General features: G+C 41.7%; 1 protein-coding gene across 5 annotated transcripts in view; it reads right to left on the bottom strand.

The window, feature by feature from the left end:
• myo16 (myosin XVI) overlaps positions 1–21585 on the bottom strand; it is a 100215-nt gene that overhangs the window by 20379 nt on the left and 58251 nt on the right. For all 5 annotated transcript variants that reach the window (XR_011178448.1, XM_069154037.1, XM_069154039.1 and 2 more), the window contains exons 14-27: positions 20177–20282; positions 19050–19167; positions 18287–18434; positions 17967–18084; positions 15999–16116; positions 15175–15246; positions 14467–14608; positions 13638–13710; positions 10473–10625; positions 9492–9692; positions 8945–9020; positions 7334–7530; positions 6132–6212; positions 4740–4945 (exon numbers count right to left, since the gene is read on the bottom strand). Coding sequence is in view for 4 of the 5 variants with exons in the window: in XM_069154037.1 (XP_069010138.1) it covers positions 4740–4945; positions 6132–6212; positions 7334–7530; positions 8945–9020; positions 9492–9692; positions 10473–10625; positions 13638–13710; positions 14467–14608; positions 15175–15246; positions 15999–16116; positions 17967–18084; positions 18287–18434; positions 19050–19167; positions 20177–20282 (1809 nt within the window). In the remaining variant the exon portion in view is untranslated. The remainder of the gene's footprint in view (positions 1–4739; positions 4946–6131; positions 6213–7333; positions 7531–8944; positions 9021–9491; positions 9693–10472; positions 10626–13637; positions 13711–14466; positions 14609–15174; positions 15247–15998; positions 16117–17966; positions 18085–18286; positions 18435–19049; positions 19168–20176; positions 20283–21585) is intronic.

The raw sequence follows: 21585 nt of genomic DNA, 5'->3' as shown, positions 1-21585 counted from the left end.
TAAATGTTAAAAGGCTGCTCCAATAGCTTCAAAATTCTGAATTAGAAATTGAAATCACATCAGTTGGTCAGTGCTCTGTCTCTTCTGTTGTTAATGAGAGGCCAGCTGATGATGTTACACATCGGATGAAGCAAATACAACAAGCAGATGGCTGGAAACATAAACCATTAGTGCTGTCAATAGTGAGCAAGTGAGTGCACGTGAATGTGGGATGTATTTGATTTGCAGAAGTGGGGGTCTGTCTGAACTCTCCCTAACCTTCCTCTGTATGGTAATACCAGTCCTGCAGACAGCCCCCCCCACCCATGTCCATCCCCCCCCCCCCCACCAATCTCTCTCTCCCCCCCCCCCCGGGCCCATAAAACACGAAGGAAGAAGGAACTCTGTAAACCCATGACCTCGCCTATTAGGATATGAAAACCATCGATGGTCCCTGCTTTTACAAGACCCAAGGGGACTTCATGTGGAGTCAAAGAAGTGAAACAACTCCTTTGATAGAAGTTTAAATGGACTACACTGCGCTAACATGGTTCGCTGTGACCAAAGTGCCATCACCGACCACTGTGACTGGGCGACACAAAGGTGGTGATGGAAATGCATCCGTAATTTAAACCCACACCCCTTCCTCTCTGGAGCGGCTCCTTAGATGAACTTTCTTTTGCTGCATTCTCAGGGCCTATTGGTACTGTTTAGTCATGGCTATTTACCCACAGCGGTCGGATATTCTTCTGCAGGTCATTTAATGGCCTATATATGAGTGTATTTATCTGTCAGTGGAAGGTGAAGATCCACTTGAAAATAGCTAAATAAAAATATGACCTATACACTACAACTGGATTTGTGACCTGCTCAGTAAATACTGAGGCATCTCTCCCATCTACTTTCTAAGAATTAAGAACTAAGGAGAGCGACACACAGGGAGGGCAGACATTTGAAGAAACAAGGTTCAAGTGGCTGTATTTGACCTTACACATTGGAAGAAAATAAACCTAGCCACAAAACACAGTGTATCATAAAAGACAAATAAAAGCAACAGTAAAATAGATTTCCCCATAAATCACTCTGGTTACCAGGACACTAATGTAATTTGCTTCAGGCAGCCACTATGGCTTAGTGAAGTGGCCTGTGTGGCTCTCGTGTGCAAGTGTGTATACACGCTGGTCTGTTTCTATTCATGACAATATAGCGACGTCAAGATTCATGGCTGATTTATTGGCCTGTCATTTTAATTAGTCAAGGGCCAGGGCTTGTTTTGAATGAGTAAAAAATAATGGGCAAAACAGAATAAAATAGGAATTAGTGTGTCCACACAAGAGAAATAGGCTGAGAAAAAAAATGAAAGACTGAAATGGAAAAACTGAAAGGAAGAAAAAAAAAAAATTGAAAATATTGGGACCAGGAGAGGAGAGAAGAAAAGGGAGGACGATGAGAGAAATAAATGGTGGCTCATTGGAGCGAACATGTAAGGAAAGAATGAGAAATCAAGTGAGAAAGAGCTCTGTGGAGGCACCAGTGTAGTCCACCCCCGCTCTGCAGCAGCTCCCTGCTTGGCCAAAGCTGTGTTCATTCATTGGCCATGTCTGTGCTGAACCGAGTGGAGGAGAAAGAGAGGGCGAAAGATGAATGGCACTTGGGCTGGGTTGACTGGTGTCTTTGTGAGTGGCAGCCACTCAAATTAAGCAAAGCTTTAATGTATAAACAGCAGAACAGAGACATACCAGACAAAGACAAACACAAAAGATCCATTTGTATGAACACAAAACACAACAAACATACAGAAACACAAAGAAAAAAACGCCATTTGATTCCTTTTTCAGGAAGGAGTAGGATTACAATGACAGTTGCTCAGTAATTTGGCATTACTTTAAGATTTATGGATTCTGCTTGTTTTGCAGCAGTGAGAGGAGCCTTGGTGACAGTTTGATTACTGAACAGACTGTTGGGGTCATGTTAACTCAGCTTTGGGACTGGAAGGAATACAACTTCAATTGAAATATAAGTTGCCTTAAATTTATGTTGTGTCATTTTAGCCTTAATTGGAAATGGACAACCGACTGGAAGCAAACGGCAATGTTAGACAATCTGCTCAAGAGTGATATTGTAACATCCCTTCCTCTCTGCCTGCTGTCTGAATGGCTGCTTTGGTGTACCGTCTCAGGATAATGGACAGAGCCCATTGAGAAGGTACTTCAGAAAATGGCATACACCTAAGTGAATTTGGTCTCAGCCTATTTTTCTGTGGGTGGCTTCACATCTTACCTCTTTCTCATATTAAAGCTTCTCAAAACAGCTTTATCTTTGCACCAATCGCACACAACACTTTTCATTGGGCTACATTTTTTTATTGACCGACCTGACTCATTTAAATATTATTTCATCTTCAGCTCATAATAAATGCATCTTATGCATGATTTCCAATTTTTCACTGTAAAATAAAAAATAAATAAATACAGCTTGGGATGAGTGGAAAAGTGGAAAAGTGTCAGTTGCAATGAAATGAAGTGAAGTACAGTGCAATGTTATTTAAGGCTGGTGTTGAAAAGTCTGACAGCTGTCTGAACAAACGACCTGCGGTAGCGCTCCTTCCTGCACTGAGGGTGCAGCATTCTGCCACTGAAGGAGCTGCTTAAAGTTCCTACAGTCTCATGGAGGAGGTGAGAGGTGTTGTCCATGATCGATGTCAGCTTAGCTAACATCCTCCTCTCACCCACCTCCTCTATGGAGTCCAGAGGACTTTCCAGGACAGAGCCAGCCCTTTTTATCAGCTTGTTTATTCTCCTCCTGTCCGTACCTGCACAGTCCCAGCAGATCACTGCATAGAAGATGGCAGACGCCACCACAGAGTTGTAGAAAAAAAACACACACACACACACACACACACACACACACACACACACACACACACACACACACACACACACACACACACACAATTGACATCTACACTTTTTTCCTTGCGTGTCTTCTCCTCCAAACTCCTCTACCCCTGGTTTATGTCCATCCTAGCAACGGTTGAGTTTCCCCATTCTAGCAATCAACTGACCCTTATAATGCTTAGTTATCTGCTGGTTGCACTAACACTGAGATTATCATATAACACATTGTTGCCTACAATCTTGAAAACTCACATACTGAACTTACATATAGACATGCCTACACACACAGCTCAACAAACATATATATATATGTATATATATATATACATATATATATATATATAGATAGATATACACATATATAAAAAGCTACCCTCTGTGTGTCAGTGTTGCTCATGGTCATATATATCTATATATATATATGCAATCTATATAAGATTCACTTAATCATTTGACAAAGGTTTACTTCTCCCGATTCAATTCTCTGTTAGGTTTTCACTCATGAAAGCTTATCATCTGAACTCCACATACTAGTATGAATGTTTGAGCCAAAAAAAAAAAAAATTCTCTTGTTTGCACAATACACTGTGTTTGAGAAGCTGCTTTCATTTTTCTTCTTTATGGAGCCCTACTGTTACCTACCAGTTAACTAGAAAATAAAACAACATACAATTTTTGAGGGGAAACCTGCATGCTTACCAAATTAGAGTGTGAACCATAACTTTTGTTATGTCTCCTTGCTAAAACTCAGTATTAGAATTTAACGGGATCTACATTTATACTAATTTCTTGGATGTTTTTGTTATAGGCAAAGTATACTGTGTGTGTGTGTGTGTGTGTGTGTGTGTGTGTGTGTGTGTGTGTGTGTGTGTGTGTGGGGTGATGAGATGATGTTTACAGCAGAGTAGTGGAAACTTTTGGGGGGGGTCATGTGACCAGCTTTGTCCTCTCTTATTATCTGGCAGGAATGTTCATGTTAATCCCTTTATCCTCAAAAAGAGAGGGAGAGAGAGACTGAGAGACAGAGTGAGGATGGGAGAAAAAGAGAGCGCGAGACTTAAAGCTAAATCCCCTCAGTACTCCGCTGGTTCTCAGAATCCAAAGAACAGGAGAGAAACACTGAGACAAATGGGCAAACTGTGAGCACAATAAATGAGATAAAGCAATGGGGGGAGGTGGTATGGCAGAATCCCCTCGTTCTCTCTAGTTATCAGCAAAAAGTGGGAAACAACGAACACACAAAAAAAGGCTAGTGAGATAGGGTACAAGGGATCTACCTCTTTGCAGGAAAAAGCCAGGACTGTAGTAAAAGAATTAGGAAAGCAGGTAATGGGGAATAACAGCATCAGACATTCAAGTGCGGAACAAAGTGACCTTGTCAGGCTGACATGGGAAATGTGATAGTGACATGCATTTGCAGCAATGGTCTCCCATCATACAGACAAAAAAAACACATTTAAGGTCAAATTGAACCTCTAACAACAGGGGTTGCTATGACTTTTAAATGCTAACATGTCAGTCTGTGATTGCCTGATCCTGTACGGTATACGCTCAGGCATTTGTTGTTTAGATGGCGAGACAGTGAATGCTGTCAAACTTTCAACTTGCTCTGACCTGCTGGATCTGTCATTTATAAAGTGACAGAGATGCCAGTGACCTGCTGGGAGCGTAATGCGTCTGAACTACTGAGGTCAGTGAAGAAAGACAGAAAGAAGAAGCAGAGCAGTCCATCTTCTTTAAGACTTCCCCCTTGAAGAAGAACTTGAAGCCAATGAATCGACATACAAAGATAAAACTGTACCTTCAGAGGACAGTTTTTTTTGACAGTTGCAGCGCTCTGTCACAATGTGTTCCGGCACTGACCTGCTGAGGAAGCCTGGGAAGGACAGGCGGACAGGGTATCCATAACGGATCATGCGCACCATCTCCAGCACCCCGATGTACTGCAGCTGGGTCGACACATGGAAGCTGTCAAAACTGTCTGGCTGACCGCTGGAATTGGGACGCACACACTCCACAAAGTGGGGAGTACAAGCCTGCAGTTTACTGATCATCTCTGACAGAGAGTTCTGAAGGAGGAAAAGGACAGGAGATACATTCAAAGTCACTCACTGGTCATTTTACAACAGAATGAGAAACAAATTGGACTTTTTAGTGTTTGGGTCAGTCGAGCCCTGTGGCTGTTTGAGAACAGAGGGTCCTCTGGCTTCTTTTGATGTTGTAACCTCATTTGTGAGCTACAGTGACTGGAAAAAGTTTTGTTTGTGACAAAGTGGTCTGATTTTTGGGTGTGCATTTTGCCTCTGGAGGAAGCAAAAACAAAAACACAAAGAGCTCTTTGCTCTTTCTCAGTGTGAAAGAGCTTTTATTCAAACCTTGAATTAAAAAGATGCTGCATCCAAGGTCACAGACACGCAACTCTTACATCTGTGAATTTGCCACTCCTCAAAGTGACGTCAATCTATGCCTTGCATGCGCTTAGGTACAATGCTCAATACCTCACCCCTCATTTTTAAACACCACAACCAGCATTCAGACTGCCATCCTCCCCCCTAACATGCGCATGCACATGCACAAACGCGTGCGCACAGCACACAGTGGGTGTTGTTCATTGTTCATTCATTCATGTGGAGGGCTTCATGTTTGGCTTGGTACAGCATCATTCTTCAGCCTACTCTCTCCTTCCCTGCCATTCCCTTAGGGACTCGTCAACCACAAGTCCACAACTCTGATTGTGCAACACACTGGTTTCATTCAAACCGAAGGTACTGCTGCTCTGAACCACATTTCAGCCTTCTTGCGTCACCAGAAGACACTGAACGGCTCCACTCCAACTGAATATTATTGTTGCTTTATATACTTATGAAATCACAGTGCACTACTCTGAATAGGTCTTGTGATTGCATTGTTGCGAAGGCTGTGACGACTATTGTAAGGGACACAAACTATAGTGGTTGCTTGGGATGAGGACTAAGTTCATATAAACCCACGAGTTTCAACATATATTTGTATTCATGTAAAATTTAATCCAAATGCCTACAGGTAACTATGTAGATAAACAGTCAGTAAAAAAATAATACAAAAATAAAAAGGTACAGACTGGTTTCTTTCCGATTGTCATCAAAATCCCAAAGTACATATTTATATTGATTTCATGCATCAACATGCAGAAGACACGCAAAAGTCACACAGAAGAATCCTGCTGTCGGAAGATTTGGATCTTTTCCATAATTACGCAATGGGAATGGTTCGTACCCTCAGCTGGACAGCCACCGTGACGGGCCCACAACGCTCTAGTCGTTGAAGGAAGGAGCTTGAGCCCTTTTTCTTCAAGATCTGGCAATATAAAAAGATTAGAGAAAGAAAGTATTAGACAACTGAGCATCTTCCTTTAAGTTGCCACTGAGGACTATGGAATATCATCAACACATATTATCATTACATTTGGCTGTGTGGCTTTGACTAGTGAACAAAGCATGACGATGACGTCTTTGATTCCTTGTAGTGTGTTTGCAATCCTACTAAATAGTCCCGCTGGATAATTCAGTCCCCCAGTTATGATTTTTTTATATGACCAAACAAGACCCGTGGCATTGGCTGTGTTCTACTGTCTTGTTTATAGTCTTACACCCTGGGCAGTACAGCCTTCTTACCTAATGTTACCGTATAAGGCTGCTGGGACAGACCAGGGAGGAGAAAGGGGCCTGATGTAAGCCTTTGCTCTACATGGCTAATGAGCCACAGAGACAGCAGACAGGACCTCCTCGAGGTTACACAATCAGCAAGCTTTTTTACCAACATATGTGGACCACTACTTTGGTATTTTCTAAAACACTATGGCAGATAGAATAGAGACACAAAAAGGATAGACTGAAAAAGGAGAAAATGAATAACGAATACCATCAAGTGTGCCATTTGTGTTTTAATGATTGCATGTCATAAGAAAAGTATATAAAAAAAGTATATACATACTCATGCCCTGACTTTATGTGCATGTGTATGCATGCTTGTGGAGTTTTTTTTAAAATCTTTTACATGGTCACACAAACCAATCCAATTCCCAGAGGTTTATATATAGCTGTGTGGTGGGAAGCAGCTTAAATTAAACGTGTTTTGTCCAAAAATACTGCCACTGTTTTCCCATTGATTGTCATAGCAGTCATTTGCCAGCTGGAACAAAAACGTTATGACTGACAGTGTCACTTTGTGGATGACTGTGGTCCTTCAAGTCACCAGTTCCTACATTTTATTTATCTAGTTAAAAATGGTAGTGGGAGAATTGTACTTTTGAGTAATGTTTGAGTCAAAACCTACTGACCAACTGCTAATAATATTTAAAGGACAGAAAATTAAAGTCATAAAGTTCAAGTGTGTGTTGAAGTTGGATGGAGCTACAGGTCCAGTTCAACAACAGACTGTAGTTCTGTATTCACCCCACTGTGAGTAAGGCACTGTACCTTGGTAAGATCATGGTACCTCCGGGGCTGTTGGGGGATGGAGCTGGCATTGACAAGGGAGGCTGATGACATCCTGTGGAGCAACAAGGCAGCTTTAGGCCCCCTCAGCCCCATGCGGCCATGTGCTGCTGGCACCAGAGAACCAGTCTGAGTCAGCTTGGACTGGAAGAGCTGCTGCAGTAACACACTCTCACTGGCTGCCGGGCACAAAGCACACACACAGGAGAGGGAGGAAAATAAGGGTAAAAGAAGCAACAGCATTGGTGGAGAAAAGGGGGTGGAGGAGAATAATGAAAGTTGGAATGAACAAACAGAAAAACAGAGAGAGAAAGAAAGAACGAAAGAAAGAACGAAAGAAAGAAAGAAAGAAAGAGAGAAAGAAAGAGAGAAAGAGAGAAAGAAAGAAAGAGAGAAAGAAAGAAAGAAAGAAAGAAAGAAAGAAAGAAAGAAAGAAAGAAAGAAAGAAAGAAAGAAAGAAAGAAAGAAAGAAAGAAACAATAAGGAAGGAAGAGAAGGGTCAGGGAAGGAGTGAGGATGTGGAGGAAGCATAAAGTTAGGCAGCATGTAAACAATCAGACAACATGGGACAGGCCATGTCCCTCCACAACACGTGGAGCGGTCCACAACAACAATGAGCTCATTCAGAAAGCCAAACAACATGTGTGTGGACGTGGGTGTGTGGCTCTTATCTCCAAGGCTGACAGAGAGACAGAGCAAGAGAGAAAGAAGAAACACAGAGACAGAGCGAGAGGTTAAAAGATGATGGCAGGTGGGCGTTTGAGCGAAGAAAAACAAACGTGAGTCCAGAACTTATTTAAGGACTTAATTACTCACAGCTCCGGGGGTAACTGTCTTTACAGCAATCGTCACCGCCACCTGAATATTGACTTACAGTACTGCGCAAAAGCTGTGGGCACTTTAGATTCTTTTGAACAAGCAGAACCATCAGGAAGGTGTCTGATTGATTCAGCTTCAGTCTGTAGCATAACAACCCCAAACATACAGCCAGATTCATGAAGAATTATCTACAGCGATGTGAAAAACAAGGACTTCAACTGCACTGTATGAGGTTATATAATAATAAAAAATATTATGCATTAGATTTAAAAGCATCCTCATCTCACTTTTAGTGCCATAAACAGACTCCGTTATCCTCCACCAAGCTTAAAGGCATGAATTTAAAGTGTGCGTGTGTTTCTCATTAAAAAAAAACAACAACATATAGTTGTGTGTGGATGAAAGGCAGCAATGATTCGACTCTTCAGGCAGAGGGATAACAGCCAAGTGTGAGTGAAGGGCTGGCCTTTAGGAGATTAGCCCCATCATGGAAACTATAGCAATTAGGCTGCTGGACGCGCGACTAGCCTGGCAGTCACACAACGACTGCCTGTGTCCTGCTAACCACAACACCCCACATCTGGCACCTTCTATAGACAATATACACACAGATGGAGCTGTCTGCTGCATATGGAATGAAGTGCACACACACAAACACACTTAGACAAGGAGTGGTTTTGTGCGCTGTTTGTTTATACAAGAGTGCATCTTTGTGATGAAGCGTGCTCTGATGCCACAATGTGCTCATATGTGTGTTATTCATTGGGTACTTACACTTCATCGTAAACAGGAGATTCTGAGGGAGGGAGTCCTTGTTTTTTGTGAGTGAACCTGTGAGGTCATATGAAACCTGGTAGAGAAACAAATCATACATAGATATTCTCTTGTACAACACATTCAATCTTACTTACACCACATAAACATTATTTCTTATGCAGTAGGAAATTATATTTAAATACAGTCGGTTTATTAAGCAAGTTAATTAATCTTTTTCCGCTTTAGAGGGTCAACTTGTATGTGTGACAAATGTTAAATGAATCTTCAACATAAATATATAACAGGCCAAACATGACTTGGTTGAACGGCATATATGCTACCATGGATAGATGATGATTTGAAATGTTGATTTTTTTCATTTAGCTGAAGAAATTTAATAGGTGGAAAGAATACTGTGGGAGTCATTTCAATCTCCTTCTTCAGAGATCATGAAGCCGGAAGCGCGACCTGATCGTGATGTAGACCGAACGATCTATTGTCCCATGCACAGCACTTGCATGGACAGAATATGCATAGATGTTTTTTTTCTGTAATACACACAGACCTGTCCTGCGTAGTGGCTGACAGTGAAGGCCGGGCCTTGGTCTTTAGGTGGGGGGTTCCCGTTGCCATCCTTGGTGGTGAGAGAGAGCCCGTGAGACGGATTGGAGTCCAGCTGAGCGGACAGCCTCTTGTACAGGGTCTGCTCCACTGGCCGCAGACTCTGGCTCTCCTCATCTAACACACACAGCAGTCCCTGAGGCTTCTGGAGGAGAGATAAATAGATGCTTAAATGTTATATATGCTGGTTATGTTTAAAAAGAACAACTGATAATACCAGTAATACATTATTTTGTTGTGACACTTCTATTGATCCTCAGAGGGTAGAGGTGACCCTCTGATGTAAAGTACATTCAGCCTTAATCCTTGGTTTTGGATTTTGTTGGGTCATTATTGATAAAAATAATATGGACAGGACAAGGTGGGGTTGGGGCTGGGTGCTGGTAAGACATCAACAAAGGCCACAATTGAACCAAGGCCATGTTGCAGTAATGTGATCTGCATCTCAACCAATGCGTTTACAGTCATGTTCCAGTGTATTACATGTTATTGTTTTGCTGGACATCTTAAATTAAACTTCAGTTAGAAAAACAAGAAAAAGAGCGATTCATTTATGGAAACCATTTCAGTTTCTAAGAAGAAAAAAAACAACAACTCACATTTGCGCTGAAATTGTCTGTGAATTTGACTTGATCTGTCAAAGCTCTGGTGGGCTTGATATATTGAATTACATCTAATCTAATTTCATGTATGTTGTATATAGCCCCAAATCAGTACAAAAGTCATCCCAGGACAATTAACGTAGAAAGGCTCTTACAACAAACCTTTAGAACCTTGTAGAGAGGAACCCAACAATTCAAGAATCCCCATGAGGCAACAGTTGGAAGAAAAAAACTTCCCTTTAACAGAAGGAAGACCTCTGACAATTACATCAAGAGACCAAAGGGGTCTGGACTGCATGGCCAAAACCAGAAACATATAGTACCTGAAGGAAGAAGTCCAAAACGGGTGGGTGGTTGCTGGAGGAGCGTGGGGTCTCCATGGCGATGCCCTCCTGCAGACACTCTGCCTGCTCCTGCTGGAATAGCACCTCAGAGACGTACTGCCGCAGCCGCTCGTTGGTCATGTTCACGCACAGCTGGAATACACACAGCACACACACCAACCTTCAAACACACACTTCAGGGCACGTGGTGTAACTCCTCAGAGACGTGCTGCTGAATGTTTGTTTTTCATACAAACAAACACAGAAATACAACCTCGAAAAGCAGCCGTTGTAGCACTAACAGGGAAGTTAGTGAGGCATAAACGGACTACTCTGTAACACAGCTGACCCCAACATTATGAGGATTGTTTACAGGGACACCTCATTCATGGCGTACACACTAATGGAAAACTCTTTGTGTGGCCTTTTTGCTGTTTCACTGCATTATGGACGAAATGTTCATGCTGAGACACAAAGTTGTATTGACTGAGGAGTCACCTTATAACATCACAGCGAGAAGTCAATCAAATGGGTTTGTCTGGCATATGTGTGTAGAAGACTGCAGCAGCAGGCCTGTTTAAACTACTGAAGCCAAAACGGGACGCACAAAAGCATTTAAACAATGTTATAACACTTAAGTACTGCAGTGAGGTTTGACTTAAACCATGCATGTGCTTTGTTTTGATGATGGCTATAAAACTTCAGTTTATAAGAATGGGTGAAACACTACCTACACTGTGAACTGACATGGTCCTTGCTGGCTGAGTATTGTTTTATAGCTAATTTATTCCTATTTAATCCATCTGTCAGATTTGACAGAAAGAAGCACAACAGATTCAAATCCCGTGTGACTTAGTGGTACTGTAATTGTGATTGTCAATAGGAGCAGGGAAGAGTCATGACAATGTCATCCAGAGACATATTCATAATAACATTGGATTAAATCACCAAATGCAGCCGGTCGAAGCAGTAACCATATCCACAGCCACATCTTCAATCAGTACAGCCAGACAAAGCAGCTGCGCCCTAGCCAGCAGCCACATACTGTCACAACTTGGCCTTTTAAAAAGAGTAAGGAGTGATTAATGCATCATGTAAAGTGTCAAATCATCCTTCCTTTCTGTAGTTTCTCCAAACTCACTGAATTATAACGAGACTGGACCAACACAATGACTGTTCCCATTGATCAGGAAAATGAAAAACTTATTGCGAAGGAAGACAAAAGTAGATTATAGAAAATACCAGTGACCCTTTGGAGGCTCCGGATGAAAAGGTGATTTGCTGGATCATTAAAAAGAAAGTTGTGACGTATCAGAACAGTGCGCCCCCCCCCCTGCGACTGAAAAGTGCTGATCTTAGTGTGTAGTTCCATGGCGCAGGCGGCTGTAGTCCTGTTTTTCTTTTGTCTGTGTTTGTCTATTCTTTGTCTTCGACCTAGTCTAGTCCATTAAAAGCGTAGTCCCTGCAGGTGGTTGATTGAGTTAGCTCATTAGCAAAGTGCTGAGCAGTTGAACACAACCATGACAAACACAGTTCTAATTAACAAGCTCTAATGACCCTGATCATGCTGCGCATGAGAAGCGTTCTTGTGTGTGTGTGCATGTGTGTACAAACATGTTGGAGCTTGTTTGTCACTGATGTGCCACATATACTGTAAGAGATCATTGTATTTGCTAATCCAGAACTTGATCCTCCCCTCTGCTCTCTTCTGTGGGTGGCGTCTGTGTTTTGAACAGGGTGACATTAATAGGTAGTTCTCAACAGAGAATACATGATGTTAGAGAAGTGTTTTCTTCTTTTGTTGGTTTAGTTATCCTGCCACCCTCTTTTCTATTCTACTTGGATTAGAGAAAATCCAGATGAGTAAAGCCACGCACACACAAACACCCAAGTCACACATTATGCACAAAAGCAAAGACAAACACATTTCCCTTAATAAAAGCTGGGAGAAACCAGTAGCTCCACAGGGAGGAAGTGAAAGCTCTAAGTGGCAGGAATAAGCACTTAGCCTCTTGAGCGCTATGAATTAAACTCTGAGACCTACACCCACACACACACACACACACACACACACCTCACTGTTTGATCCCTGCTGGTCTTACAATGGAGTAGTCTATTAACATTGCATGCTTGATGAGCACATTGTAGAGTTACAGCCCATAACAGGAACAGGTGAGCTGTATAGAGCTGCACATGCTGTACTCTGTACACCAAACAATATAATCACACACACAAACTGTCAAACTCCATGTATGTGCATGTACATGTATGAGAAACAGCGCACGCCACAAAATACAAAATAGGGTTGCCGAAAAAGACAACTGACAAAAATCAATAAATAAATTCCCCAAAAATGATTCCTGTGTAGTCAAAAAAATTCCCTTTTTCTCCTTAGTAAATACAGTGCACAGGGCTGTCACATGTGGTGCTTGAGTGCTATGAAGAAGGAAAAATTATGTCAAACAGTCTGAGTCCAACTGAATGACTTAATAACTGATTGTTCTTCTTCTAACAAAAGAAGGGGCTGTTGGTTTGCTAATTTTAGGTAGCACTAATACAACATAGATTTACTTGATTTGAATCAAAGCTAACAAAAACAAAGAGAGTATTGTGGATTCATGCAGTTTCTTTAATTTAAAGTATTCAAGTAACTGTCGATGTTTGTCTGAAGTATAGCAATCAGTCTTGATTTGTATTGTGACCACACAAATCTAAACTAAATATTGTTAAACATTACAACAGCGTTTAATATTGTAAAAGCAGGATTCCCATCCCCAACAAACACACAAACACAAAGTGGTTTGTATTTCACATTGTACACAGACAGTCATTGTGTCCGCCGTCGGTTCATTTGAGGACAGCTGAAAATCACGCCACAGTCAGCCGCAGACCTCACCTCATTCATTACAATTACAGACAAAAATGTCCGGGGCTAAAACAGAGCTCAAAATATTTGAAAAATTTGATTAAGATCTGTTTGAAACTACAATGCCACACACTATTCTGAGAGACTTCTATAACTCAGGACAGCTGCAGGGAATGCTTTTGGCTTGAATAGGAGAAATCGTGTCAGTTTGAAGCGGACAGAAAAACAATATTGATGTTTTTATGTTTGTTTGTTTTTTATTGAGGACTAAAAAACAACAACCAAAACCACTGTCCCACCTGTTCAAATCTGTTCCTCTGGAATTCTTCAAACCCGAAAATGTCCAAGATCCCAATTTCCAAGGCCGGGTCACTGAAAGAAATAAGTACATAGAAACCTGATTTACTATATAACCACCACTTATTTTAAAGGATCAACATGAGAGCTTTGCTTGTGTCAGTCTGACAAGAACTATCATGCTTTTGTCAAGTGTGTGTGTGTGTGTGTGTGTGTGTGTGTGTGTGTGTGTGTGTGTGTGTGTGTGTGTGTGCAACAACATCTGAAAGGGGTGTGCCATGAGTGCTTGGTTAAGAAATGTATTGCTTTCTGTGGTTGATGTGTAAACAAGGCAAAGCACAAACACATTCCAGAAGATGTAGCCTGGGTTATCTGTCAGAGTGCGATAAGACTTCACAACATTAACAACATCAAGGATCCTATGACCTTCACTTGGGAATGTGTGCGTGTGTGTGTATTTACAAGTAAGTTTCTGAATGCGTGTATGTATTTGAGACCTCCGAATAGACCTTGGATGTGTCCTCCATCTCTACCTTGTACTTGCTTAAACATGCATGTCATGCAATGTAAACTATTACACATCTCAACTCTAAACTATGCGCCCTATTACAATATTAGTGTTGTTGCTCCAGGAGCCCTGAATGAGTCACTGCTTGAATGCAATAATAGATATACTTCATTGGTTGTGCTTGTGATAACAGATATCAACGGCCTGCGCTTCCAAAGAAATTGTTCTTGTGGTTTACAGTAAAAACACCCTGAGGTACACGTGTTGCGACACACACGTACATATACACACACACACACACGCACACATACACACAGCTATACCCAGTGCTGTCATCTTGTCCCTGAAGGTATTCATTGATACTGTTGACCAGATAGCTGAAGAGGCGTCCATAGATGGCTTTGGCGAGCTGGTCTCTGTACTGCTCTGACATCTCTACTGTGTGGCGCCGAGTGATCACATCACCTGACAAAAAGAGGACATGAAAATACAATTTCTGGCACTTGACAATTCAGATGGCCGCACAGCCCCATTTTAAAGGTTTTCAAAGACAAATATTTATATTTTTTGAGAGGAAAAAAAAACTCGCTGAGATTTGTCCTCGTCTTTCCAATCGTTTTTAGTTTCTCCTGCAAGAAAAACAAATTCTTTCCAAAAGACCTTTACATCTAACCATCCATCAATTCTCTGCGTTGGCTAGAGATATCTCTCTCCCAGCAATGATTTCCAGCTCCTCCTGGGGGTTGCCAAGGTCTTCACATTCCCAGGCCAGATAAGATATTGAATCTCTCCAACATGTTTTGGGTCTACCCTGAGGTCTCCTACCACTCAGGAAGACCTAGCAGGCAGCCTGCTATCATCCCTAGACAGGCACATAAGAACCATTCTGCTGCTTGTTGAAATTTTACTTTCTGCACCGTATTAAAAGCAGAACTTCAACAATTTTGAGGTTTGTCCTCTACATGTCAGTAGCAGTAAAAGTACATGATTTTGCAGGAATGAAATGGGGAGTCAAGCTGGTAAGTCGATACCTTTGAAGTACTGAACATCAGAGGTGAGGGCCGTGCTTAGATCATTGGAGGACACCTGCAATAATCCAGCAACTGTGTCGAGAAAGACAAAAAGAGAGGGAAGAGACCAAGTAAACAACAGTTGCATTATGACAGTAGGAAAAACATCAAAATAACAGTATTAATCATTCACTGAGCATCAGAAAGGCAGAGCTGATAACATCCCAGAACCCGATCTGCTGTGCACTGTTCTAATGATGATATCACGCTGACAGCACAACAAGCTGAACTCTTCCACAGCTGACTCCCGCTCAACTGATTGGTGGAGAAGGCAGCAATTAGTCATCATTGGATTTCTGAGCAGAAACCATAAACAAGCAGCAAAAACAGGTGACAGCAACACAGAAACCCTTTACCGACATCACTGGCCATGACATCACATCTCCCTGACAACGACAGGCTCTTTTCCCGTTCAGGCGCCGATGTCATTTGTTTACCGTCTCACATGAGGTCACAGGTCACAGGAGCACATGCAGTGGTTGCATAATGAGAGGAAGAGACAGGGAAAAATAAACCATCGACCCTAATGGAGAGAAAAGGTCTATAGGAGCGATGTCTCCTCACCATGGTTACATTTTGATAGAAAATATGGCTCACCAAACAGGTGACTGTCTGGCCTTTGGCTATTTCTGGCAAGCTGCCAAGCAGAACTCCAAGGGAAAGAGAGAGGAACGAGTTATGATTGCGAGGTAAACAAGACGAGTTGGTGTGTTGTTCCTCCCTCATCCAATCCCACCTCCACACAGGGTGGGGAAGTGGGCCGGGGATGTGATGGGGGCACTGACCTCTCTCCAGCAGCTGCAGGTCAGAAGGGAAGGCCGTGTCGGCATCTGTCAGTGCGGTAAAACGCAGGTCCCCAATATGGAGCAGAGCAGATAGCAGAGTAAACACCGAGTCCACCTCCTAACAGAGAGAGACACAGTGGAAAAGAAGGAGTTAGAGGAGAAGGTGTGGAGTTAGACAGGGTAAAAAAGTGTTAAATCAATCAAAATCTTTTTTTTTGCATCACTCAATATAAATCTTACCTACATTAATGGCGGAGCAATGTTTCATGAAGCCAAGTCAAACCTATTTTAAAGGACACGAGTGGTGATATTTTTTCTTTAGCTTGATGTCAATAAATCCCATGAAAAGACCAAAAGCTAATCCCACAAACTGAAATATCCTTATAACAAGCCTATCGAGACGAAGCCAAATAAAGTTCATTTCTCTAAATGACTCAACTTTTACAGTAGTGGCCATTCATTCCATCAACATGACTCATGGACTTTATTTTGTATTATTCCTAAAGCCATCCTGGTACTGAAAGTAGTCCCCATCGAATTGATTACTTACTTGGTTACTTAAAACAACAATGAAACACTGCTGAACCCTTTTAGGAATTCAAATAAAGTATAACTGTTTAAAACTGTCTATGACCCGTTTCCAGTTTCAATAGGAATGAATGGGCTGAGTGTGACAGATAGGGTAGGGAAGTACAAATATCAGAAAATCCAACACTTGTATGCGTCAGCCCTCCTCCCTCCCTTCATTCACACTCTTCTCTTTCTCTGTCACACTCTCTCTTCCTCTGTGCCCTTGAGTAGAGGACTCTTAATGGAATACCCCGTCACCCACTGCTCTGATTCTCTGAGAGGGGGATGTTTGAGTTAGAGGGTGTGTGAGCATTTGTGTGTGTGTGTGTGTGTGTGTGTGTGTGTGAATATGTCTGCGTGTGCACTCTCTCAAGGCAGGATATCGGAGCTGATATCTCAAAGATAAACACAAGCATTACTCTCTGTCTGACACGCTATACACACAGAAGAGACCCCCACACCCCCAGCTTAGGGAGGAGAAGAAAGGGAGCGAGGGAGAGAAAAGGAGCGATTGGGAGCGTTAATGATGATTGACCTTTGGGTCTGGACTGGGAATCGGCCCTTGATGAGAGCTTAGACATAGCCCAATGGGTGGTCTATCACTTGCACTCCAGCTCCCCCACCCCTTCCTCTGTCCCTAGGTCTCTCTCTTATCCAGTGGACAGTAGTGCCCTCTGATAATACCATTATCTAGTGCTCTATTCCTCTGTCCCTTACTTATATGCGTGTATTGACTGCTGGTGGATTAAAAGGTGAGACGATGGTCATTCACTGCTGATAGAAGCTGTCTGGGAATCTAAGAATAGAACTTGATAATGGGCCGGCAGCACAGCTGGTGGTGCACAGGACGAACTGTACCAATGCACAGTACGCACACATGCACATGCACACATAAATCAACATCCTGCCCTTTGCATTTGGTCACACATTTCATATGGTCTTCAGATAGATGCTTGATCAAAGGCATCTTGAATTTGGAGCACATAACTCTTGGGTACTCGCCAGCCCTCAGTATCCACCAATTCATTATTCAAGGTCAATTATGTATTGGTGTGTGGGAAATCCTTATTGTGTGAATTCCTGTGACTGTTTGCCAAGTATTAGTATTTTAGTGACAAAATTTGGAATATTTGACTTTATAGTTTGACCAAAGGACCCAAACCATTAGATTTGCCATGTGTAATTTTAAAGAGTAGACAAGTTATAGGTAGAGCCTTCAGTTCAAAGCCTTTTGAAGGACCCACCTTCAATAGGTGGACAAAAATCTGGGTTAAAATTTCACGAGCAAACTAGTAAGTGGTCTATGACTTGAGGGTCTGTGACATTAACACTTTGACTTTTGGCTGCCGTGAGTATCCTTTGGCTCAACAGAGTGGTGGCTGCTGTGCCAATCAATACCTGCTTGTTGAATCCCAGGGCTCGCAGGGCTTGTTTGACTGCCACAAGGCACTCCCTGCTCTGAGTAGAAGCTGTAGCTACTGGAGGGTTGTCTCCTAGAAGTCCACCGCTGAGATATCTGGAGTAAGGGAAGAAAGATGGTGGCAACTATGAATAAAGACTTCAGACAACCATATCAACAACTAGAAAACAAGGTGAGGCCCAGCCTGATTCCAAATAAATACTTATGTGTTCAGCAAGAATGTATGTGTATGTGGACCACATCATCAATTAAAGTGACTATAAATAAACGGTATAAACAGCACCTAACAGTCACATACCTATGAGCCAGGACATTGTTGAGATAAAGTGCACTCTTGTCCTCGGGTAAAAGGCCTTCAGCCATCAGATAGAAGATGCTGAAGTTGTGTTGTTGAGGTGGCAGGTGGACTAGACGAGTCTTCTCCAACATGTAGGTGTACACCCGGGCTAAAACATCAGATGTGTTTTATACTTCAGTAACAGGAGTGTGTAAATTACATTACAGTGTTTCTGATAATAGTAGCAGTGACCACATCAATCTGTAGCCACAACTGAATGGCCAATGCTCACTGATCCAATTAACTGGGGGTAAAATAAGGTGACAAAATAGAACATTTACAAGAAACAGCTCAACAGTGGACAAATGGGCTTTTACTGCCCCCTGCTGGTCTCTCACTACTGTGCACCTAATCTTAAATAGATAAACTACATTACGGTACTGTATATATTGTGAAATATGTTTGTTTTATGTCTAAGGTGAATGTACCATGACCATAGTGATCGAGATCTGTGAAAATTATGATTTACTCAGACATCCTGGTAAACATTAAAGTAGTTGATAAAACATCAATAATACATGTGTGTCATTAAAACCATTCTGAGTAAACATTTTCATTTAAAGTATAGAAACACTGAACAAAACTACAGACATTTGGAAAATTCAACTACTATATTTTGACATGTGGACAAAAACCTGAATGAACCTGAAAGTATAGATTACTGACAGACAGCATAGTGCTATAAAGTGTATGTAGTGTATATAGTAACAGAAAAGCAGGTTACCTCTGAGGAGTGTCTTCCTCTTATCACAGTATTGGATGGTCAGCAGCTTGATAAAGCGGCTTGAGTTGCTGTTCCTCGGGGTCTTCGCATGACCGAAGGCCTCCAGAATACAGTTCACCTGCATATTCCATCAACCAAAGCACATGTTACCTGGATTTTACGATGCCTTATAGCATACATTTTACTGTGCAGTAAATATGCCTTTCTTTTCTAAACTAATGGCATCAACTTAAACATAGTATCTCTTCCTCAGGCCCGAGACGAAAAGAGTCCTACTTCTGTTCCACTTTCTACCACTAGATGTCAGTGTACATCCATTATCTGGGCACTCAATATTTTCTGTGTCCCATAATGATGAGAGTGAGTTGACCCAGATTTTGACAATAACGATGACTTCATCAGCTCTCTCAGGCTGCACACAGCTTTGTTACACAACTGATGGACAGACTGAGTACAGAGCAGGTGAATCATATGTTAAGCATCACTAACAAATCTAGACCACAGCAACTGGGGACACACGAAGCAGTAATACATTTAGTGGTGACCTGAAGGACTTTTGCTTTTTTCAGACACATGTTTTTACTTTTTCATAGTCATTGTGTAGGAAGAGACTGAATTCTGACCATCCTTGAACTTATTTCTCTGTTCAATCTTTTCAACGAAAAACTTAATTGATTTGTATAATTGCAGCTTCTACTGATTCAAAAGAAATTGTGCCGTGAAGGGGATATGGGTATTTCTGGATCTTTTGTACTCTACAATTTATTTATTTATTTAATCAAAACTCCTTTTTTAGGCTGGGAATCTATCAGATTTTTTTTATCACAGAGATGGCATGGAGAAACAAATAATAAACGCAGTAAGACATAAGAAGCATCAAGAGAAATACACAAATTTGGTTTGTCTATGAGGACTGATGTAAACAATAAACAGACAAAAATGTGTATTACAAGATGTTTCTTCTCGCATTTTGCCTTTGAAAGCAACTAAGGACTCCAGACTCATCCCTAGGATGTACAGTCATCAGCTATTCCTTGGTTGTGCAAGCCAGCAGGACACCCGGCCTACTAACTACTTGAAGTATAAAGCAAAACATTTATCTTGCAGACAGGCACGTCCAGACTTACGTGTTTCATTCTGGGCTCCAGTGCAAATCCTTTGGGGCTGGAGCGAGCTGTCAGGTGTCTCACTATGTGCTTACATGACTCTGTTTTCCCAGAACCACTCTCCCCACTAGAGAGAAACAAAATGAAACAAAAAGATGTAAATTTAATGTAATTCAAATCTTAGGTGGTCCCATCATTGTTGTACTTGTTGTTGTCATTGTCCCAATTGTTTCAAGTCCTGCTCCAGTGCTTTATCAAGTGTGGTCACACATTTTCCACTATGATGAACAATAAAGTTGAATTGTGTAAAAGAAGTTATTGCACTTATTGCACCAATACAATAGTGAGAGACATTGCAATATTCAGATAATACTAATTCTATAAACTATTAACTGTATAGATATCATATATTTAAATGTTTGTATGTTTTGTTGCTTTCAATTTGTTTGTGTAATCATATATAACCATCCATGTTTTGAATTCTTTTAGAAACATGTACCAATGAATAGATACAGAAATTAGATTAAATAGGGCATTCAAAAAACAAAAACAAAAATGAAAAGATTACAATTAAAGACAGAGCTCCAGAATAAAAAGCCAACATAATAGTACAAAAATCAAATATCTTTGTCTGAGAAGAATAGGTGTGACATGTTTGTCATCAGGGTGTTTCCTACATCTGTCACCTCAGACAAATGTCTCCACCCACCTGACGTCACCCCTTCAGGGACCACCTCCCATTACATTTACAACCTTTTCCCTCCAACGCCCGTAACACTGCTCCATTGACCAACACTTTTCGCACACTGTTAATGTTGAAATCTATCTGGCAACGTAGGCCTGTTTCCAATTTTCTGTTGAGTGGATATTAAGTCTGACATAAGGTACCTCTACAGTACATGCACTGACACACACCGACAAGCAGAGAGTTGAGACCTGCGTAGTAACACCAAGCAGATGGCTTCAGAAGGTCAGAAACCCTTACTAATGACCGCAGTATGCTGTGGTGCGCTGTTTGTATGTGTGTAGCTATATTTCCTACTAACAGCCCTGCTGAGTGTGAAGTCCAGAGGTCTTTCCACTGTCTTTTCATTTACCAGTTTTTATTAGGTTTCAAGGGCATTTTGTAAGAGCACTTGCCTCAGGGGATGTTGGCCACTGATTGCCTGTAAATGTGTACAAGTAAGTGTGTGTGTGTGTGTGTGTGCGCATGCGCTTCTGGGCATATGTGTGTGAGTGAGGACATACACAGTACAACAGAAAGCTTGACCAAAAGTGAAACAAGAAAAGGAATGACAGAGTGCGTTCAGGAAAGGATCGAGGAAACGAGAAGGTGTGTACATGCGAGTGCACCGAACAATGTCACTTTGTGTGTGTGTGTGTGAGTGAGACGAATAGCCTGTGGCCAGGGTGCATTAACTCTCTGCCAG

This window comes from Embiotoca jacksoni, unplaced genomic scaffold (assembly GCF_022577435.1).
Source record: "Embiotoca jacksoni isolate LCO1_2020_lvr unplaced genomic scaffold, fEmbJac1.0.p SCAF_2, whole genome shotgun sequence".
In the NCBI taxonomy this organism is placed as follows: Eukaryota; Metazoa; Chordata; class Actinopteri; family Embiotocidae; genus Embiotoca; species Embiotoca jacksoni.
Note: the sequence above shows the minus strand (reverse complement) of the source record. Positions and strands in the feature narration are given on the sequence as shown.